General features: G+C 47.2%; 1 protein-coding gene across 4 annotated transcripts in view; it reads right to left on the reverse strand.

Moving 5' to 3' along the window:
* The window catches only part of LOC126522276 (venom metalloproteinase BumaMPs1-like), a 117,396-nt gene that overhangs the window by 90,305 nt on the left and 9,068 nt on the right, over nt 1–18,023 (reverse strand). For all 4 annotated transcript variants that reach the window (XM_055066315.2, XM_055066317.2, XM_055066316.2 and 1 more), the window contains exons 2-4: nt 10,342–10,535; nt 7,168–7,263; nt 6,971–7,097 (exon numbers count right to left, since the gene is read on the reverse strand). In XM_055066315.2, coding sequence (XP_054922290.1) covers nt 6,971–7,097; nt 7,168–7,263; nt 10,342–10,535 — 417 coding nt within the window. The remainder of the gene's footprint in view (nt 1–6,970; nt 7,098–7,167; nt 7,264–10,341; nt 10,536–18,023) is intronic.

Genomic DNA, 18,023 nt, shown 5'->3' on the forward strand with positions numbered 1-18,023 from the left:
CTTGCGAGGCTTTCGACGACGCCTCCGGGGCGCACGATCCTAGGGAAGCTAAGCGTTGCTCAAGGAAACACAGAAAAAGACTGCGGATCTCCCACTGGACAGCCGTGCCAAGATCACGGTCCGACCTGTACCCAGAAACGTACACCCCGAAAACAACAAGGGCAGTCGACAAGCGAGAGGACAATTCCTCCTTAACCAAGCCTTGGAGAACCGCGAACGCTCAGCTTTTCTGGACGCGGCTGCATACGCAGGAAACAAAGCTTTCGCAGTGGCGGTTGCGGACGGCCGCGGATCCGCAAGACATGCAGCCACGGTAATTTCAAGGAAGCCTGAACAGGCCGAACAGGTTGCGATCACTGTTGCGCTCACCGACGACAATCTTTGCCATATCTACAGCGACTCCATAGCCACTTTCAGAGCTTTCCGAAAGGGCACGGTCTGCGCACAGGCTCTCAGAATTGTTACAAAGAAAGAGATTAAGAAACACGTCATATACTGGTTCCCGGCACACTTACGACGAAATATCGGCGACGTCCCCAACCTTAACGAGGCGGCACAGGAGGCTGCGCGCGCGCTTACAGACCGCACGGCTTCATCCAACCATTCGGAGAACAAGGACGTCCCCACTACACACAATGAAATCACTAAACACTACTACCTACAACGTAGAGAGTATAGCACGCCACACCGCACGGTCATTCGAGCTCAAGCGGTTACACTCAGAATGCTACAAACAGACACATACCCCAAGCAAAACAGACTACACCATTACATGCCTGAGCTCTACGACTAGACTTATTGCACCAATTGCAATAGATCCCTTAACGTCTATCATTTACTCTGGCCTTGCTCGCAAGTTCACATAAACTGCGAACAGGACAAGCGCAAGTTTGAACAAGCAATCCGGAGCGAAGAACTCGCTCCCAAACTCTGGGCCGCCCAACAGATCCACGCCGCCGCCAGGAAACTCAACCTCCCGGTTCCGTCGTGGGAGACGCCCACCTATGAGAGCCCAAAGCTCTCGTGGCCTGCAGCACCTCGAATAAAGTTTATTTCCTTACTTCCTTCTGTTTATCTTGAGACACTTGTAGACGAATGGGGCATCAGTGGCAGTGGGTTCATGGCGGGTGGCATAGGTAACAGAAGGTTCAAAGGTGCGGGAATAAGTGGCGGCGTATGTCCGAGGAGGTGGTGGCCATCGGTTGCGGCAGTGACGAGCGACGTGGCCGATGCGACCGCAGTGGAAGCAAATCGGCCTGTCATCAGCGGTACACCATTCGGACGGACTCAAGCGAGATATGGCAGAAAATAACTGCCTGGGACGAGCAGGGCCGGTAGAGAACTGGGGAAAGCTGGGTTGAGACGTTGAACACACGGAGTTCAGACCCATGTTCTCAAATTCCTGTCTGACTACTGCCTGAATCATCGCAATCGTGGTTGCTGGCGGATCGGGAGGCGTCGCGGAGAAAGCTGGCGAACAGGCGGCCTCGAGCTCGCGGCGAACAATACGGGTGACGTCTTCACAGGTGGTGACCTGACGCGGTCGACCTTCACATATCGACGTAGCAGCAGTGTTGGGTAGCAGCGTGATGGGGTGTGTGATAAGGCGGCTCTTAGCTTGTTCAAGGCGACAGCATTCTTTAATATTGGCTTCGATTGTCGAGACCTTGCCGAAAACAAGCAAACTGAAAGCATCGTCGGCGATGTCTTTAAGGCCATGTGACACTTTATCTGCTTCAGACATAGCATCGTGAGCTTTGTGGCATAGAGCGAAGACGTCGAGGATGTACGAAATGTACGGCTTTGTAGACGTCTGAACACGAGACGCAAGAGCCTTTCTCGCGGCAACCTTGCGGCCAATGCCGAGCCGTTCCGGTAGCTTTTCTTTGAAACTGTCCCAACTAGTTATCTCGTCGTCATGCGTCTGGTGTCACACGCGTGGGGTGTCGTTGAGACAAAAGATGACGTTGGCGAGCATAAACGTTTGGTCCCACGTGTTATTAGCACTGTAGTGTTCATATGGCTTGATCCAGTCGTCGACGTCCTGTCCCTGCAGGCCACAGAACACACCAGTGTCGCGATGTTGTGCAACCGTGACGATTGAAGCAGTTGGACAAGCCGAATCCGTTGAGGAGGTGGTCACGTCACCGGGAGGCATGGTGACAAGCTTGATGTACCGACCACTGCGGAGTTCCGTGGTGAGGACGGGGATCGCTAACCTCCACCAGAATGTTACGTGTAGAAAGACAGAAAAAAGAGAATATTTACAGGCTATTTACACTGGAACCAGACCGCCAGTCCGACACTAGCCCGCGTCAAGGCACAGACCAACTACATCGTCGTTCTCGCGCCGGCTCGTCTCTTGAGTATCTCCCGATAATATCGTAATTATATAGATACTGCAAGCGGATTTTGGCCGTCGCCATCACCCTGCGGTCCCGTATGAGTGAAAGCGTGTGAGGGTGAGCCGGCGAACACGGTTCAATCTCGCATGCCCGAGCGAGGAACGCGGCCCGGATGCGTGCCCTCTTCGGTGATGCGTCAGGTAGCGGGGTCAGGCGAGGGTGGAAGGGCGTTCTCCTCCGGCGGCTGCTAGGGTGCCTCGATGTCGTCGTCGCCCGCCGCTCCGTACAGAGTGGACACAACCGCGGCGTCTTGTAACCTTGTGGGGGACAAGGAGCGACGCGCAAGCGATCGAAAAACGTGGTCCGGCTCTATGGGAGTGTGCACTCTTTTGGCATTTATTATTGCGATAGCAATTATATGGACACTCCAAGCGGATTTCTACCGTCGCCGTCGCCGTGAGGTCCCGCATGAGTGAAAGCGCGTGACGGTTTGCAGGCCAACGCGGTTCAATCTCGCGTGCGTGAGGGAGCAACGCGGCCTGGATGCGTGCCCTCTCTGGTGGCGCGCGAGGTAGTAGGGTCAAGCGAGGGAGGAGGGGCGTTCTCCTCCGGCGGCTGCTAGGATGCCTCGATGTACTCCTCGCCCGCCGCTCCGTACGGAATGGAGACAACCGCGGCGTATTGTACGGCGTTGGCCAAGCGAGTCACGGACGCCGTAGTAGACGCCTTTGGCGGACGTCGTATGGACGCGTCGCCAGTGCTCATGTGTCTTGCGGATGGCACTACTTTACTGGCCTTCCCCCACATCCACTGGAATCTGGTTTTTGCGATAGCAGAGCCACGTATAATTCTTTTCATAACACATTTACCAGTGCCTAGAACCGAGCTTGTGTAACTTTGTAAGCGCAGTGGAATTATAAAACGTTTGTGCGATCATGAGTTGGAAGAAATTGCTCGCTGGTCGTTGCATTGTACCTTACGATGTGGCCAGGCGAAACACTTCCGCGCAACATTAATGACTTGATTTCAGCGCCAGGCTATAAGGTAAATGAAGAGGCAGAAAGAAAATGACATCCGTTCTAAATTACACAGAAGAGTCCCATTTGAAGCGCAGATTAAGTGCTAGTGTGCAGTTGCACACGAAGTAAGAGCGTGCTAATGCACTTTACATTGTAATTCCCACTTGTGAAGCAGTATACGAAGCATCTGTCTATTCTAGGGAACATAATTTTGGGACATCGCAGTGCCACTAAATATAGTCCTTAATTCTGCTTATTCATTCCTTCATATGCTACCGTGCACGGTGCTCCTATATAAATTTTGTGGGAAAGGAAGTACTGAAATACTGTATCGTTAATTGCTGGCATAATGGCTGGCTTTACAAAAATCTTCAACCAGCGTCGTTTGGCACAGCAGCCGTAAAATGCTGTGAATAGCTTTTGCGCATCTTGGAAATGGCTGTTTCTTTTTAATATTGTCTGATGTGATCACGGTGAAGCCTGTCTTCCTTGTAAATTAGTTTATTCGAAACGAAATACGTGACTGCTATCAATAATTCCGGGTTTTTTCATGCGAAGCTTCCTTTCAGACTAATCAGAGATTGGGCTTGTAGCCGTACTTCTCACCGAGTAAATGCTCTTGCTATTCCAGCTACAAAAATGTCTCGCGTCGCAATGCTACGCGCGCTTCCGCCAATGAGGGTCGCCAGTTTAGTCACATGACGCGAAACTTGTTTACTTTCAGCATCCGCTGATGGTGTTTCCCTCTCCATATCATGAACTAACCAATTGCATTCGCACTATCATTGAAGTTTGCCGCCGCCTGTACACTGTGCAGCGTTCTTCGGTGCGTTCAATGCCCTAGCACAATTAGTTTCTAGGCGAATGTTCTGCTGGAAACCAATTGTGCTATGTGCAACCAACAAGCTCAGGCAAACGCTATTATGAAGTTCGAATGCCCTCTCGTAGGCGAGGGTATCTGGTTTATTGCGATATCAATTATATGGACGCTCCAGGCGAATTTCAACCGGCGTCAGTGTCGCCGTGATGTTCCGTATGAAGTCGAAATGCGATAACTTCGCGGCGGCGCTCCGTGTGCGGTAGGTGTGGTTGAAAGCTTGCGAGGGCGAGCCTACAGGTATGGGGCCTTTATGCGATGGTGCCTTCTCACGCTCGCAAGGGGGAAAGAGAGGGAAGATGGGCGCCTTCTTCTCTAGCGCGCAAGAGGTCGGGGGGGTGCAGGGAGATGTGCGAATGCTAGTAGGGGATTCGGGAATGGCACAGGTAAATGTGCCTCTCCTCTTATACTCCAGCTGCGGCTGCTGAACGCGGCCGCGTGCGTCCTATCTTTGAGGCAATCTGCGCTGGTTTCGAAGGCTAGCCGGCGGGATGTAGATGGTGGCTCCGTATGCCCTCTCTACCCGCGCGCCTAGTTTGGGTTTAAGTGGAAGCTTTAGCTCGGGGGCTCGTACATAAATACGTGTAAAAGATGAATTCGTTTTTCTCGGCAACCACTGCACCATATTTGACGAGCATAGTTGCATTTAAAAGAAATATTTGAAATCTAGTGACTGTTTGTTTAAAATTTTTCGTTTGCGTCACCCATTCTTTATTTAAAAGTGGCGAAAATTGAAAATCTTCAGAAAACGAAGTTATTAAGTTTACAACTCTGCAACTCAGCAAAGAAATACCATACCATAATTATGTGAATTGCATCTAATGTGCATCTAAAGCATACAAAATTGATATGTTACACATGAATTTCAAAAAGACTTAGTAATATCCAAATACAGCTTTTGCAGAACTCTTGTAGAAAACGTAACAAATTCTCGTAAAACATAACATGATATGCAAACATTCTCCGCTTTCATTGAGCTAGTAGGTGCTGTTCACAGAACCGCGATATCTGTTCTTGATGAGGAGTTATTAATGTGTAAACTTCGTGCTTCTATATTGTTCACACTTTCGAATATTTGAAAATGTTTTTAACAAAGTTCAGGCCTTAAATCTAAATTACGCTTTCAACAGTGACTAAAATTTACCTTTCTATCTCAAGTGCAACAAATTCCATTAAAATAGATCCAGCGGTTATCTCAGAAAATCGTTTTTGCGTTTTACATGTATTTGAATAGACAGCGTTGGAGTTGGGCCCGAGCTAAAGCTTCCTCTTAAGTGAGAGCTAGCGTGAAGAGGAATTCACTCGCCGCTGCTGCCGCTCTTCATCGCGCCAGCGTTCTGAGACCGAGTGACCGCGGTCATCGAACGAGATGTGCTCGTGGTTGCCTTCGCGCGCGTGACAAGTAGCCATAAAGATGTTACTGCAGCTCATGCAGCTGATAAAGCGACTAACCTTATTTCATGTAGCTGTCCAATAATCTGCTATTGCAAATAATGCTTTGCCTGTCGGCCGAAAGTGTGACTTTCTTTTTACCTCGACAAACCTGCCATGCAGTTCCAGCTGGCGCACGCATGGCGCTGTGCCGTGGTCGCTATCTTGCCAGGAACGCTTAAGGTCGTTTGCTTCATCGCGTTCGGTGTCGAGTAACGCAAAATCTCACGAATGTGACAATATCCCCGAACGTGATGACATAAAAGCACCGCCCCTCAACTGACTTAGCTTTGCTCTGCTGGATACTCAGCCGGGGCTGATTACCGTTACGGGCATGTTGCGATGCGCATTTGTTGCCCAAATCCACTACGCGGTTTTTATCATAGGCCAATGTTTTGTCAATCCATCTCAATAAAGCCTGTTTCGCTTCTATTTGCGCAATGCGTGGGACCTGCGTAATTTTTTCTAATTGAAAGCTAGGTAATTACGCTGGTATCCTGAAAATGAAATGAAAGGAGGCGTTGTGGTTCCTTCCTCTAATTGGCAGGAAAGACCACGGATAATATGATGAGATAGCTGAAAATTTTTGTTCAACAAGATTCTTTAGTGGAGAGGGGTACATTTACCAGCAATACTATTCTAGATGAGGAAAAGTACACACGTTCCCGTGATCTGTTACAGACCTCTACTGTTACGTATTACCCAAATTTTATGGAGGTTTTAGTTCATAAAACGAAAACAAAATGTCAACTGCGCACGACTCACTTAAAACGCATTTATGTATCGGCATGCCTGAGCGATTGCTTCCCGCATGTCAGCTGTACAAAGGTCCTCAAATCTGTCATGACAAAGGCACATCAATGCTTCCTAGATTCAAAAATACAGTCATCGTGGTCTACCAATCGAATATGTGCCAGCGGTGATTAGTGGCAATAAATATATTTGGGCCCCATCTTTTCCATTTAACATGTATCAAGGTGGGTTAATATTCAGAGTAAACAAAAAGCCCAGACGCCGAACATAGAACTGAGGTCATAGTACCATTCTACGAATTAGTAATGGTAGTCTGTCAATGGGGGGGGGGGGGGGGGGGAGGGAGGCCTTGCTCCTAATTTGGGTATATAGTAACACATACCGCTAATTATTGATATTGCAGGCTGTTGAAAACATAAAAACAACTATTATTATGTACTTGTAATATATTGTTTATGAGCGGTAACTTTCACGTCTGTTTGGTGCGCGCGTATAACTCCAAAAGTTGTAACCAGCTAGGGTATAATAACTTCAAATATGCTTACTTATCATTTTGTAGAAAGCGTCTTCTGTTGAGGCGGGAATCCGCGATAATAAATGTGGAGTTCTTCCCATGAAATCCATGTGGTTTCTGAGTGGTTCTATAAAATGCGTCGAATTAATGAGGCCTGCCTGCGAGAGAGGACGAAACGTGAAACTGATTTTGATACCACTGAGCAGGTGGTGTAAGGCGAACACTCACAATATGGTAGCGTCCTCTCCCTTGCGGCTTCACCAAAAGAGCGGCTTCATGAGCAGCGTTTTCATAGAGGTGGCGCTCGTAATAGGCTCCGTTGACCTGAAGCAACACATTTTGATGATCCCGCTGTTGTGGTGCTACTCATATTTTTGCTGACTTGAAGAATTTTTATTGTTACCGACTGTCACTTTGAACGCTTGCGTATGCGTTATTGCAGTGTTCAAGAACACCACAATTTAATTCATTGAATTAAACTGTGGCGTTTGCTGGCGGTAAAGGTAAAGGTTTACTGGCGGTAAGGTAAAGGGGACGCCAAAGGCTTGAAAAATTATAGACCGATCAGCTTACTGTCCGTTGCCTACGAAGTATTTACTAAGGTAATCGCAAATAGAATCAGGAACACCTTAGACTTCTGCGAAGCAAAGGACCAGGCAGGATTCCGTAAGGGCTACTCAACAATGGACCATATTCACACTATCAATCAGGTGGTAGAGAAATGTGCGGAATATAACCGACCGTTATATGTGGCTTTCATTGATTACGAGAAGGCGTTGGATTCAGTCGAAACCTCAGCAGTCATGGAGGTATTACGGAATCATGGTGTAGACGAGCCGTATGTAAAAATACTGAAAGACATCTAGAGCGGCTCCACAGCTATCGTAGTCCTCCATAAAGAAAGCTACAAAATCCCAATAATGAAAGGCGTCAGGCAGGGAGATACGATCTCTCCAATGCTATTCACAGCGTGTTTACAGGAGGTATTCAGAGACCTCGATTGGGAAGAATTGGGGATAAGTGTTAATGTAGAATACTTTAGTAACTTGCGATTAGCAGATGATATTGCCTTGCTTAGTAACTCATGGGACCAATCGCAATGCATGCTCACTGATCTAGAGAGGCAAACCAGAAGGGTGGGTCTAAAGGTTAATCTGCACAAAACTAAGGTTTAACAGTCTCGGTAGAGAACAGCAGTTTACGATAGGCAGCGAGGCACTAGAAGTCGTAAGGGACTACATCTACTTAGGGCAGGTAGTGACCTCGGATCCGGATCATGAGACTGAAATAATCAGAAGAATAAGAATGGGCTGGGGTGCGTTTCGTACGTAATCTCAGACCATGAACAGCAGGTGTCCATTATCCCTCAAGAGAAAAGTATATAAGAGCTGTGTCTTACCAGTGCTCACGTACGGGGCACAAAGTTGGAGGCTTACGAAAAGGGTTTTACTTAAATTGAGGACGACACAACGAGCTATGGAAAGAAGAATTATATGTATAACGTTAAGGTATAAGAAAAGAGCAGATTGGGCGAGGGAACGAACGCGAGGTAATGACACCTTAGTTGAAATCAAGAAAAAGAAATGGGGCATGGGCAGGACATGTAATGAGGAGGGAAGTTAACCGATGGTCATTAAGGGTTACGGACTGGATTCCTAGGGAAGGGAAGCGTAGCAGGGGGCGGCAGAAAGTTAGGTGGGCGGATGAGATTAGGAAGTTTGCAGGGACAACATGGCCACAATTAGTACATGACCGGGGTAGTTGGAGAAGTATGGGAGAGGCCTTTGCTCTGCAATGGGCGTAACCAGACGGATGATGATGATGATGATGTTTACTGGCAGTGACAAGGCAGCCGCCTCAGTGCAATGGCGTGAACCTTGTAAAATGGCGTAAATCTTGTGAAAGTTTATTAAACATGATTCCGATAATTCGTTATGAGTTGTATACTTGTATAGCACTTCTTTTAAAGTGTGGTTTGCACTTCAGTGGCTTATAGAGTACATAGGCTACAAATTGAATGCAGGGCACTAAGGCTGCGAGGCAGATTTATTTACTGGTATAAAAGAGGCCATGCAAGTAATACTTGCCCTTCGAAGTGTTTCATGCCATTCTATACCGCCAGTTTGTGCCACATTTTTTTACCAACTCTACGAGCTTGCTGTTTTCCATCAGCCTCAAATCGTTTTCCTCATAATTTGCCCTAATGGTCCTCTACTCATCGAAAGTTGTTTGAAATGTTCACCAACATCACGGTGTCGTTGACATGTTCGGGTTCTAGATAAATTATCAGACGCAGCAATCATCAATTAACTGACATGCCCAAGGATCGATGCGAAATTTTTCTGCTTCTAAAAGTTATAAACATGCCGTTGCGGAATTTAGGTACATACCTTGTTTTGTTTATATCATATATAAAAGCTTTAAATGTACCGGTTAACGCGTTCACGTGCGACGAAAGCTCATACGAGAACCTCCTAATATAAAGCAATACGTTGACGTGTTTGACTCGAATCACGATGCATTCAAAGCGATGACAAGGTTTAGCGTTATACCGAAGCTCCTGCGACGCCGTTCCGAATCTACGCGCGTGCGACGCGCTTGTGCGACACTACACTCAAGGCCCGGCGGCGTCTATTAGGCGTCTCGCAACACTGGCGTGATGAGGAGCGCTGCCACTGGATTCGCAGATGTCGCACATCAGTGGTGCACGAGATGAGACAGAAGGAACACTATGAGCTCTCATAGCTCTACGTGTATTGTCCGTTCCACTCAAAGCCGTTTGTGCACCTTGGTTCACTATGGAGACAGGTGCACAGCAGATACGCTAGTGTAATTTCGCTCAACACACGCGCTAGCAGTAGTAGGCGAAACGCTGCCCTGGTTTCACTGCAGTGCCAGAGTGGCTAGCCCAGCCGATGCAGGGGAGAGTGAGAGCACGCCCACTCGGTTTCGTAACTTCCGCACTTAAAATCACTATGCATCTCGAGAGACCTTTTAACGCTCCACGTACGCGGTCCGCACGTGCGCCATCGACACTTTCACAGCGCGGTGGTGTTCACAACAGAGCGAATGTGCCTTGAACGTGAACGACGTGACCGACAATGCCGATGTTGTCTTGCAAACGTGCCCACAATGAAATTAATAAACAAGAAACACGGAAATTCACACACGCCGCATTTAATGTCACAGCGATAACTACTGCCTCCAAGAAAAGTACCATTACGAATCATGCGATGCTTTGTATGATATCGGAATGCGCGTGAAAAAACGACTGAATTCTTACAAAGTTCTCTTTAAGATCTACCAAGAAACTGTGTTTTTCACTTTTTTGTTTGACTAAGCCATTGGTGAAATTAGGATAATTTGGATGAAAGTTATTAAACAAATTCTGTTAATACTAACGTATTTCCCGCCGGTTCCGTCGCCGGGGTAGTCCTGAAGCAGAAGCCTTGGTGCCAAAACGGATGCTCTCTTTAATGCCAGGGACTGCTCGCGCTCAAAAGCTACTACTTTCTTTTGGTTGTCTTCTCTGTCTTCATAAACGACGGGATAAACTGTGACGCTGTTCACTGTGGATTGGGCCTGGTTACTGATAGCTAGAAATAAAGGCAGATGAAAGAGAGTTTGCATCGATGTTCTTGTTTTTCGTTTTTTAAACACAAGTTTCGAGTGGTGAGCTTATGGCCGTCGCTTTGAAATCTCTGCAAACTACTTTCAGCAATATAAACTGTGTCAATAAAAAACCAACATCAGCCTGCGTTCTTGCATTCAGCCAGAGAATTCGGCGATAATATGCTGTGCAAGTCCCACACACCCTGCATCTCGTTTTAAGCAATAAAGCGAATGCGTGAACGCTGTTGGCAGCAAGCAAAATATATTGTCGTGGAAGGCAAAATCGGTCGCGTATTCTCAGGATGTTTCTCCTCTCGCTGTACACTGCGTATAATTTACAGCTGAAATTCTAATGAAATACAGAAAAATGTTATTCTTGTCGAGAAATTAAAAGAATTATCGCAAATTATTCTAAACTCGTTTTCCGAAAACAATTACCCCACTTCTGTGGGAACTTGTGCAGTTCGGTGTCATTTGATTATTACGGTTTTATTCCGCGTTAATTTTATACTGCATTGAGAAGATTTCGAAACCCGCAAGGGTGTAAATGATTTGTAAAGGTGTTTACCAACAGTCCTCGTAAAGAATGCTGATTGAAATTCCCCCATTGGCAGGCCATTAAAATAAAAGCACCCTTTCATGAGTGTAAATAAACAACACCCTTAAAAATGGAGGTGTCAAGGCGGACAACACCACTCTATATAGTACAATACAGACAACAACCTTCCGAATAAGCGCTACACCCAGTAACACATTCTGGTTCATTACAGTCATGTAGTTGATGAATGGAGTGCCGAGGTGTTTTGTGTGGTGCCTATCCTTGGGTAATTACTATCTGATTCAGTGAGCTGAACGCGTGAGTCGTGTCCGAATTGCTCTCCTTGTCGAGCAGGTAACGCTAACGTTCGACGCTTTCTAGAAAAAGATTGGAGAAGTTGTCGCAATTTCAGTAATTAGCATAGCCATGTACTTCTCATCGTTCTTCTTTGCCGAGCGGACACCGAGAATAACCTTATTCGCTAAAGGAAGAACTGGCCACGCGACACATTATGTGAGAGGCCGGTGACGCCAGCCCGCGGCAACCTGGGCGTTAGGATAGTGCAGCCTGGATGTGGCTGGTGGTTGATCCGAGAAGTCGGTCCCACGCTTCCGATGACGGCAAGTGCTGAGAAGGAGCAGGGAAGGCCCTACCTCCCCATAGAGCACAGGTGAAGGTGGTGTGTACAACGCATGAGGCCAATTAGGCTGCTAGTCGCCTGGATATACACGGCAGAGTTTGTAAGGATTAGAGAAAGCGTGTTTGTAGTTGGCCTCTGGGGGTACACGCAGACAATTGAAAATGGGGAACCCTGCACCGAGGATGACGTCACCTATCACGTGCTCATGCTATAATATGCCGTGATATCGTGGTAGGCGCTCGCTAGGCATTTTGGCGTAAGAGGTTCTCGCTACTCGGTTGTCGAAACCTCGGGCAGTAAGGTGCGCTGCTTCGTTCTCCGCATTGTCCGCGTGAGCTGGAACCCATATCACTTCGATGAGATCGCCGTCCTGGAAGGACGAGAGCGGAGGATGGAGACACAGGGTGGATGCAGCCACTCTGGTTCGAAGGAAGTTAGCGACGGCCTCTTTAGGGTCGCAAGTACTACACGGAAGTCTGAATTTAGCATGGCGAGAGTGATGGCTGCTTTTTTCGCAACTCCTGATTTGCGTGTCGAAATAATCGAGGAGGTAGCGAGTCGCCCCGAGTCGGTCACGGCGTCGACTGTAATGTGAGAGTGGCCAGGAGAGGAAGGATAAGAAGCCACGTCCGCGTAAAAGACATCTGGATGGTCGTTCCGGGAATTGTGCAGAAAGTGCGCGTGAGTGCTACGCCTGGCATCGTGGATATCTGCGAGCATATTCTTAGGGAGCAGTTTGGCAAAGATCTTGGACCTGATCAGAGGTTGAAGGTACGCGTTTCTCTTGTGAGTAGGGCTAGACTGTATGCCCAGTTTTGCAAGAGCAGGCATGTTCGTCGTTCCAAGAGCTACATGGTGTTGCTACACTGTTCAGTGGGCTTCAATGAGCTCATTTGCCGTGTTGTCCACGGCGAGGTGAAGGAGCAGGTTGGTGCTGTCCTAGAGTTGGATACAAAGCACCGTCTTGTAGGCCTTAAATGCCTGGTTCAGCTTAGAAAGGTCTGTTTACTTAACCCCGTGTTTATGGGTAGAAATTCTACGACTGGAGCGATCTCATCTGCTGCGCAATTGTTTGCAGCATGATGATGGATGCCTCATGTGCGTGTTGTTTTGCAGCAGCATTCCTAAGATATGGATTGCCTGCACCTCAGGATAGTTGACGACGTCGAGGCGAATCCCAAGAGTGACAGGTGGTACAGAAGGCAGGGCAGAGAATTTGGCTAAGTTGCAAAAACGAGAAACACAATTTGCTGGCGAGCAACTGAGCCCCGTGGTCCCAACATTCGACTGTATGTTGTGAACAGCCTCCTGAATGGCAGTCTGAGTGTCTCCATCAAAGCCTTTGCAGGCCCAGGTTGCAAGATCGCCTGCGTAGAGGGACTGGGAGATACGGGGGATGGCTGCCAGCTTCACAAGAAGCTGGAATGTAGTCAGACCAAAAAGGAACCGGGAAAGAACAATCCCGCGTTTCAAGAGAAATGCAATCACTGGTAAGTCTGCCGAATGTCAGCTCTGCGGTACGCTTGGTCAGAAACGTCCCGAGAAAGCTGCATGCACGGGAATTTGGGTTGACTTAATTGAGACTGGTTATTATGCCAGGGTCTAGTATACCATTATGCCTATATACCATTGTACCATTATACCATTATGCTTAAGACGGGCCGCTGACCGCAGGACCACGTTGGTTGTCAGGAAGCGCAGAACCCGTCAGCTACGCTTCCCTTCCGGGAGCCGGCAATGATACCCATATAGCCGCTGCAGATGAAGGCGCGAATACATTGACGATTGCGTAATACGATGAAGGAGCAAGTACGACGAAACGACGCGCAAGAATGCAGTCATTGTGTAATAATGGCGTCGCCCGGCTTTCAATCCCGACCTACTGGCCCAAGTTGTCTGACAGCTTCGTCCACTAGGTACGCGTGTACACGTTGTCGGGTAGCCGTAGTGGTCGTCGCATCATCATCATTCCAGCTTTCTTAGCCGTCTATCGGCAAACCATCTTCGTCATACCGTTGTTATGCGTTCGCTGCTGCACCGCCGTCGTGATGCCGTCGTGTTCGTTAAATCATCGTTATCTTCGTGGCCTCACTTGCCATGACATCACGCCTTCCACTTCGAACCCATAGGCAAACTTCTCTATAGCTTAGGGTCGTTGCTAGCTCGGGGTCGTTGCCTCATTGTCGCTCCAGCTTTTCAAGGCGATGCGTCATGCCACCATCGTCCCGGCAACGTCGTCAACAGTCATAGTGCATTCATTGTCACACCATCGTCGTTATGCCGCCATGGTTGCACCATTGTCATTCTAACTTCGTCGTCAGACTCGTAGTGATATCGGCATCACGCTGTCGTTTACCCATCGTTACAACTTCAGTAACGTTATTCCATTGTCACAATCCCTTTGTCGTCACCTCATCTTCATTCCTTGTTGATCATTCTGTAGTACTGAAGCTCTCACCATTCAATCGCGACGATGCCGTTTTTGTTATGCTATTGTAGCCATTGCATTGGCGTCAGACAGTCGGTACCATAGATGCGTCGTCAAAACATCATCGTCATGCCGTTGTGATGATGCCATCGTCATTATTCCAGCTTGGTCATAGAGTCGTCTTAATCCATCGTTGTCAAATAATCGTCGTCGTTATACCGATTGTGTCGTTTAATTGACGTCATTCCTTTGCCATTCTATCGTCACCATTGTGTCGGTGTCATGCAGTCGTCGTCATGGCGCCATGCTCATGATTTCTCTTGGCAAATGAGTGCCACAAACAAAATGGGACGATGTCGTGGAACGTTGTATCTACAGAAGCCAAGAAAGTTTGAGAATCACTACAACCTATATTAAATTAACCCGGCTTCAGAGATACGGTGTGTGGATTCATTCCTCCTATGATAACTATCGATGACAGTTATCATGAGACGAGTTCTGCCGTTATGTATTTCTTTTGCTTTTTGTAAATGACTCCCAGTAAACCACGTTTCCACAATTCCAGGAGTTCACCAAATAAAGTGTCACGTGAAAAGAAATACCTGTAGGAAGCAGTGGGAATCAGAGCAGTCACAAAATGTGGCAGCTATTTGAAATATCCTCCATTTTCTCCTCATATCTCCTTGTGTCTTGCGTTCTAATGTTGCTTTGTTGCGAAGTCGATATTTTGCACATTGAAAAGATATGTCAAATTATTCCCATTCTTGAGGGTTGGACCGTCATTTTTGATGGTAAAACTTCATAATTTAGTTTCAAACTGATTTCAATGACTTGATTTATTGTATAGGTACTGTCTAATATTGCAGTACAGAAGAGCCGCGTTGTTTATTTAATTGGAGCGTAAGATGAATGCTTATAAAATTTCTGTGCATCCCTTTACGTAGTTTTGTAAGTTCGAGGCCATGCTCTCCTGAGAAAGTGCAGCAGAGGGCTTTGTCTAAGTGCGCGACCTATGGCGCAGGCCATGGCTTGGCATATGCAAGATCACAGCCCGGATAAAATATGCAGACGACAGTGCTTTGTCATTGTTTTTAATTATTAACAATGAAATCAGATCTTCTAAAACATAAAGACTGAAATAAGTTGAGTCCACACACATGTTTTCGTGTTTATGAGATTGATAGCTGCGAAGAAGATATTTAACTCTGCATCCATCTAACACTACGACCCCGTTGCACTCGTACTTCATTAAGGTCGCTTCCGGAATATCACATTATAGAAGTTTTTTGTATGAATTTTTAATATTTCTCATAGCTGTTTTCACACATACAGTGATGTTCCTGTGCAAAAGACGGAAGGAAAATCATCGAGACTTATTCGTTCTTCCAATACCATGTCATGCTTGTGTTTCCACAGTGGACGCTATGATATAAAATGACCTTCAGAAGGCAATGTTGGCCATATGGGGAATAATTTAAAAGCTTTTCTCGTGTCAACCGTTATGTGGCTTAAGCATAGCATGGCTGACATACAGATTTTTGTTAGAGTTCTATATGCGCAACGGCTTCTTTAATTCATTTCCCTTTCAGTGGCATAGCCTGTGAGAATGTGTCACTGGGTTTTTACCCATCCTTCGAGAGAGAGACAACATTATTGATGCATAATGAAATGGAGCGCGTTAAGCACGTGATTGGGTGGCTCCCTATTAACGGGCTCCATGGGTTTTCAGGGCAGCCTGGCCCTTGTGAACCAGTCGGAGCTGGTCTTCCAGGGCGGGGACCGATAGCAGGATGTATAGGTGTAGGGTATAGGGTATAGGTGGGGTGGTCTATGGAGAAAGTGCACTCTCCTGGGCCGTGCCGGAGGGTGCCTAGTGCATTGCAGTCAGCGCATTTGTTCTCGTATCTTTCTGGGTATATTCTGTTCTGGAGGCATGGGGGGAAGTTTCCTTCACTTGGCAGCAGGGACAGCATATCGACCACAACTACTAATCGGGCCCTGCCTCATGTTGCAGATTCGCATCGCTGCTGAACGGACCTGCGTAAAGGACTACAAGCAATGAAGCAAGGCCGCTGCGGAAAGCCTGGAGCATTACAGTCCCGGCGGCGTAGTGCAGCGGGTCCTCGTGACCATCGCAAGGCCCATAAATAGACAGCCATGCTCGTGGACACATCACTAGGCAGAAGCGACAGCATATCGACCAGAACTACTAGTCAGACCCTGCCTCACGTTGCAGATCTGCCATCGGCAAGCCAGCAAAATCGCATCCGCATCGCTGCTGCACGGGTCTGTGTAAAGGACTACGGACGACAAAGCAAGGCCGCTGCGGAAAGCCTGGAGCACTCCAGTCCCGGCGGTGTAACACAACGGGTCCTGCCCATAAGTAGACAGCGGTGCTCGTGGACAGATCACTTGGCAGCAGCAACAGCATATCCATCAGAACTACTAATCTAGCCCAAGGAACCGGGTGCTCGTGGCCATCCCAAGGCCCATAAATAGACAGCGGTGCTCGTCGACAGATCACTCTGCAGCTGCGACAGCATATCCACAAGAGCTACTAGTCGAGCTCTGCCTCATGTTGCAGGTTAGCCAATTTTCTATTTCTTCCACCTGATTATGTCACTTATAAGTGCTGCTAGCACTGCGGCCACAGTGTGTTGTGAAACCTATTTGCGGTTTGTTTGTCCTTGCAGGTAAGAAATGTCGAAGGCATTGCAAGAGTGCTTCCAGGAATTCAAGCAGAAGCTTCGAAATGAATTCAAGAACCTCCGAGAATCTCTGAAAAAAAGTTTCCGTATAGAAGGAAGAAATCTTTGGGCAGATTTAGAAGAGATGAAACGCAGCATGAATTTCATTAGCAATGGCTTTGATGAAGCTAATAAGAGTCTAAATGCCTCCCTGACTGCATATAAGCAATTACAAATATAAAACGATGCGCTCTGAAAGCAGGTCATCGCGATCGAAAGCCACCTTCCTACATGCCAAGCTGACCTCGTGAAGTCAGAGCAATACTCACGTAACAGGAACCTGGAAACCAATAACGGCAAAAAAAACAAGAACAAATTATTGTCTTTCAAATATTATCAGCAAAATTGGCAAGGAAAGTGATGAGCCAATTTCAGTCACTGACGTAGACGTATGTCACAGGGTTTCTACAAAAGAGAAAAATAAAAAAAAAGACATCGTGGCCCAGTTTGTGAAGCGAGATAATCGGGACAAGATTCATGAAAAAGCACACAAAACAAGGATCGCAAGCGCTAGCTTGGGCCTACCGACTGAATCATCTTCGGTTTCATCGACAGACGAGCCAATTTACATAAAAGAGCATCTTTGTCAGTATATGAAGATACTCTTGGGCATGGCTGTAGCGCGCATTCTCAAAGCGCGATGGAAAGTTGCTTGTGTCAAAAACGGGCAACATTTTCGCACGTCGCGATGAGAAATCGCAAGTTGCAGCGATAAAGCAGGAAAGTGTCTTGACAAGATCTGCGCTGACGGCTAGAAATGCCATGTTTTCTTTGGGCAGTCTGCTTTCCGTGGCACTACTAATATGGCTGCCCACTGTTTCCTTCCTGAAGATGGAAAAAATCTTTTGCCCTGTAAACTACAACTACTGCTTAATCTCTTTCACCTTAACACAAAATACATTCAGCGGAAATATGATGACATTACTGCTTTGTTATCATCATTGAACGTTTCTTTCGATGTAATAATGTACACTGAGACTTCGTACTATAACAACCCTGATAATTTTGTTTTACCTTGTTACAATCAATTTTTCTAAATTGCACTCTGTAATACGTTTTGTTTAATTCTCACTCGTACTACTGCGCATCAGTGTGGGGCGCAAACCCCCGTCCTCCCGT

This window comes from Dermacentor andersoni, chromosome 6, assembly GCF_023375885.2.
Source record: "Dermacentor andersoni chromosome 6, qqDerAnde1_hic_scaffold, whole genome shotgun sequence".
Lineage (NCBI taxonomy): Eukaryota > Metazoa > Arthropoda > Arachnida > Ixodida > Ixodidae > Dermacentor > Dermacentor andersoni.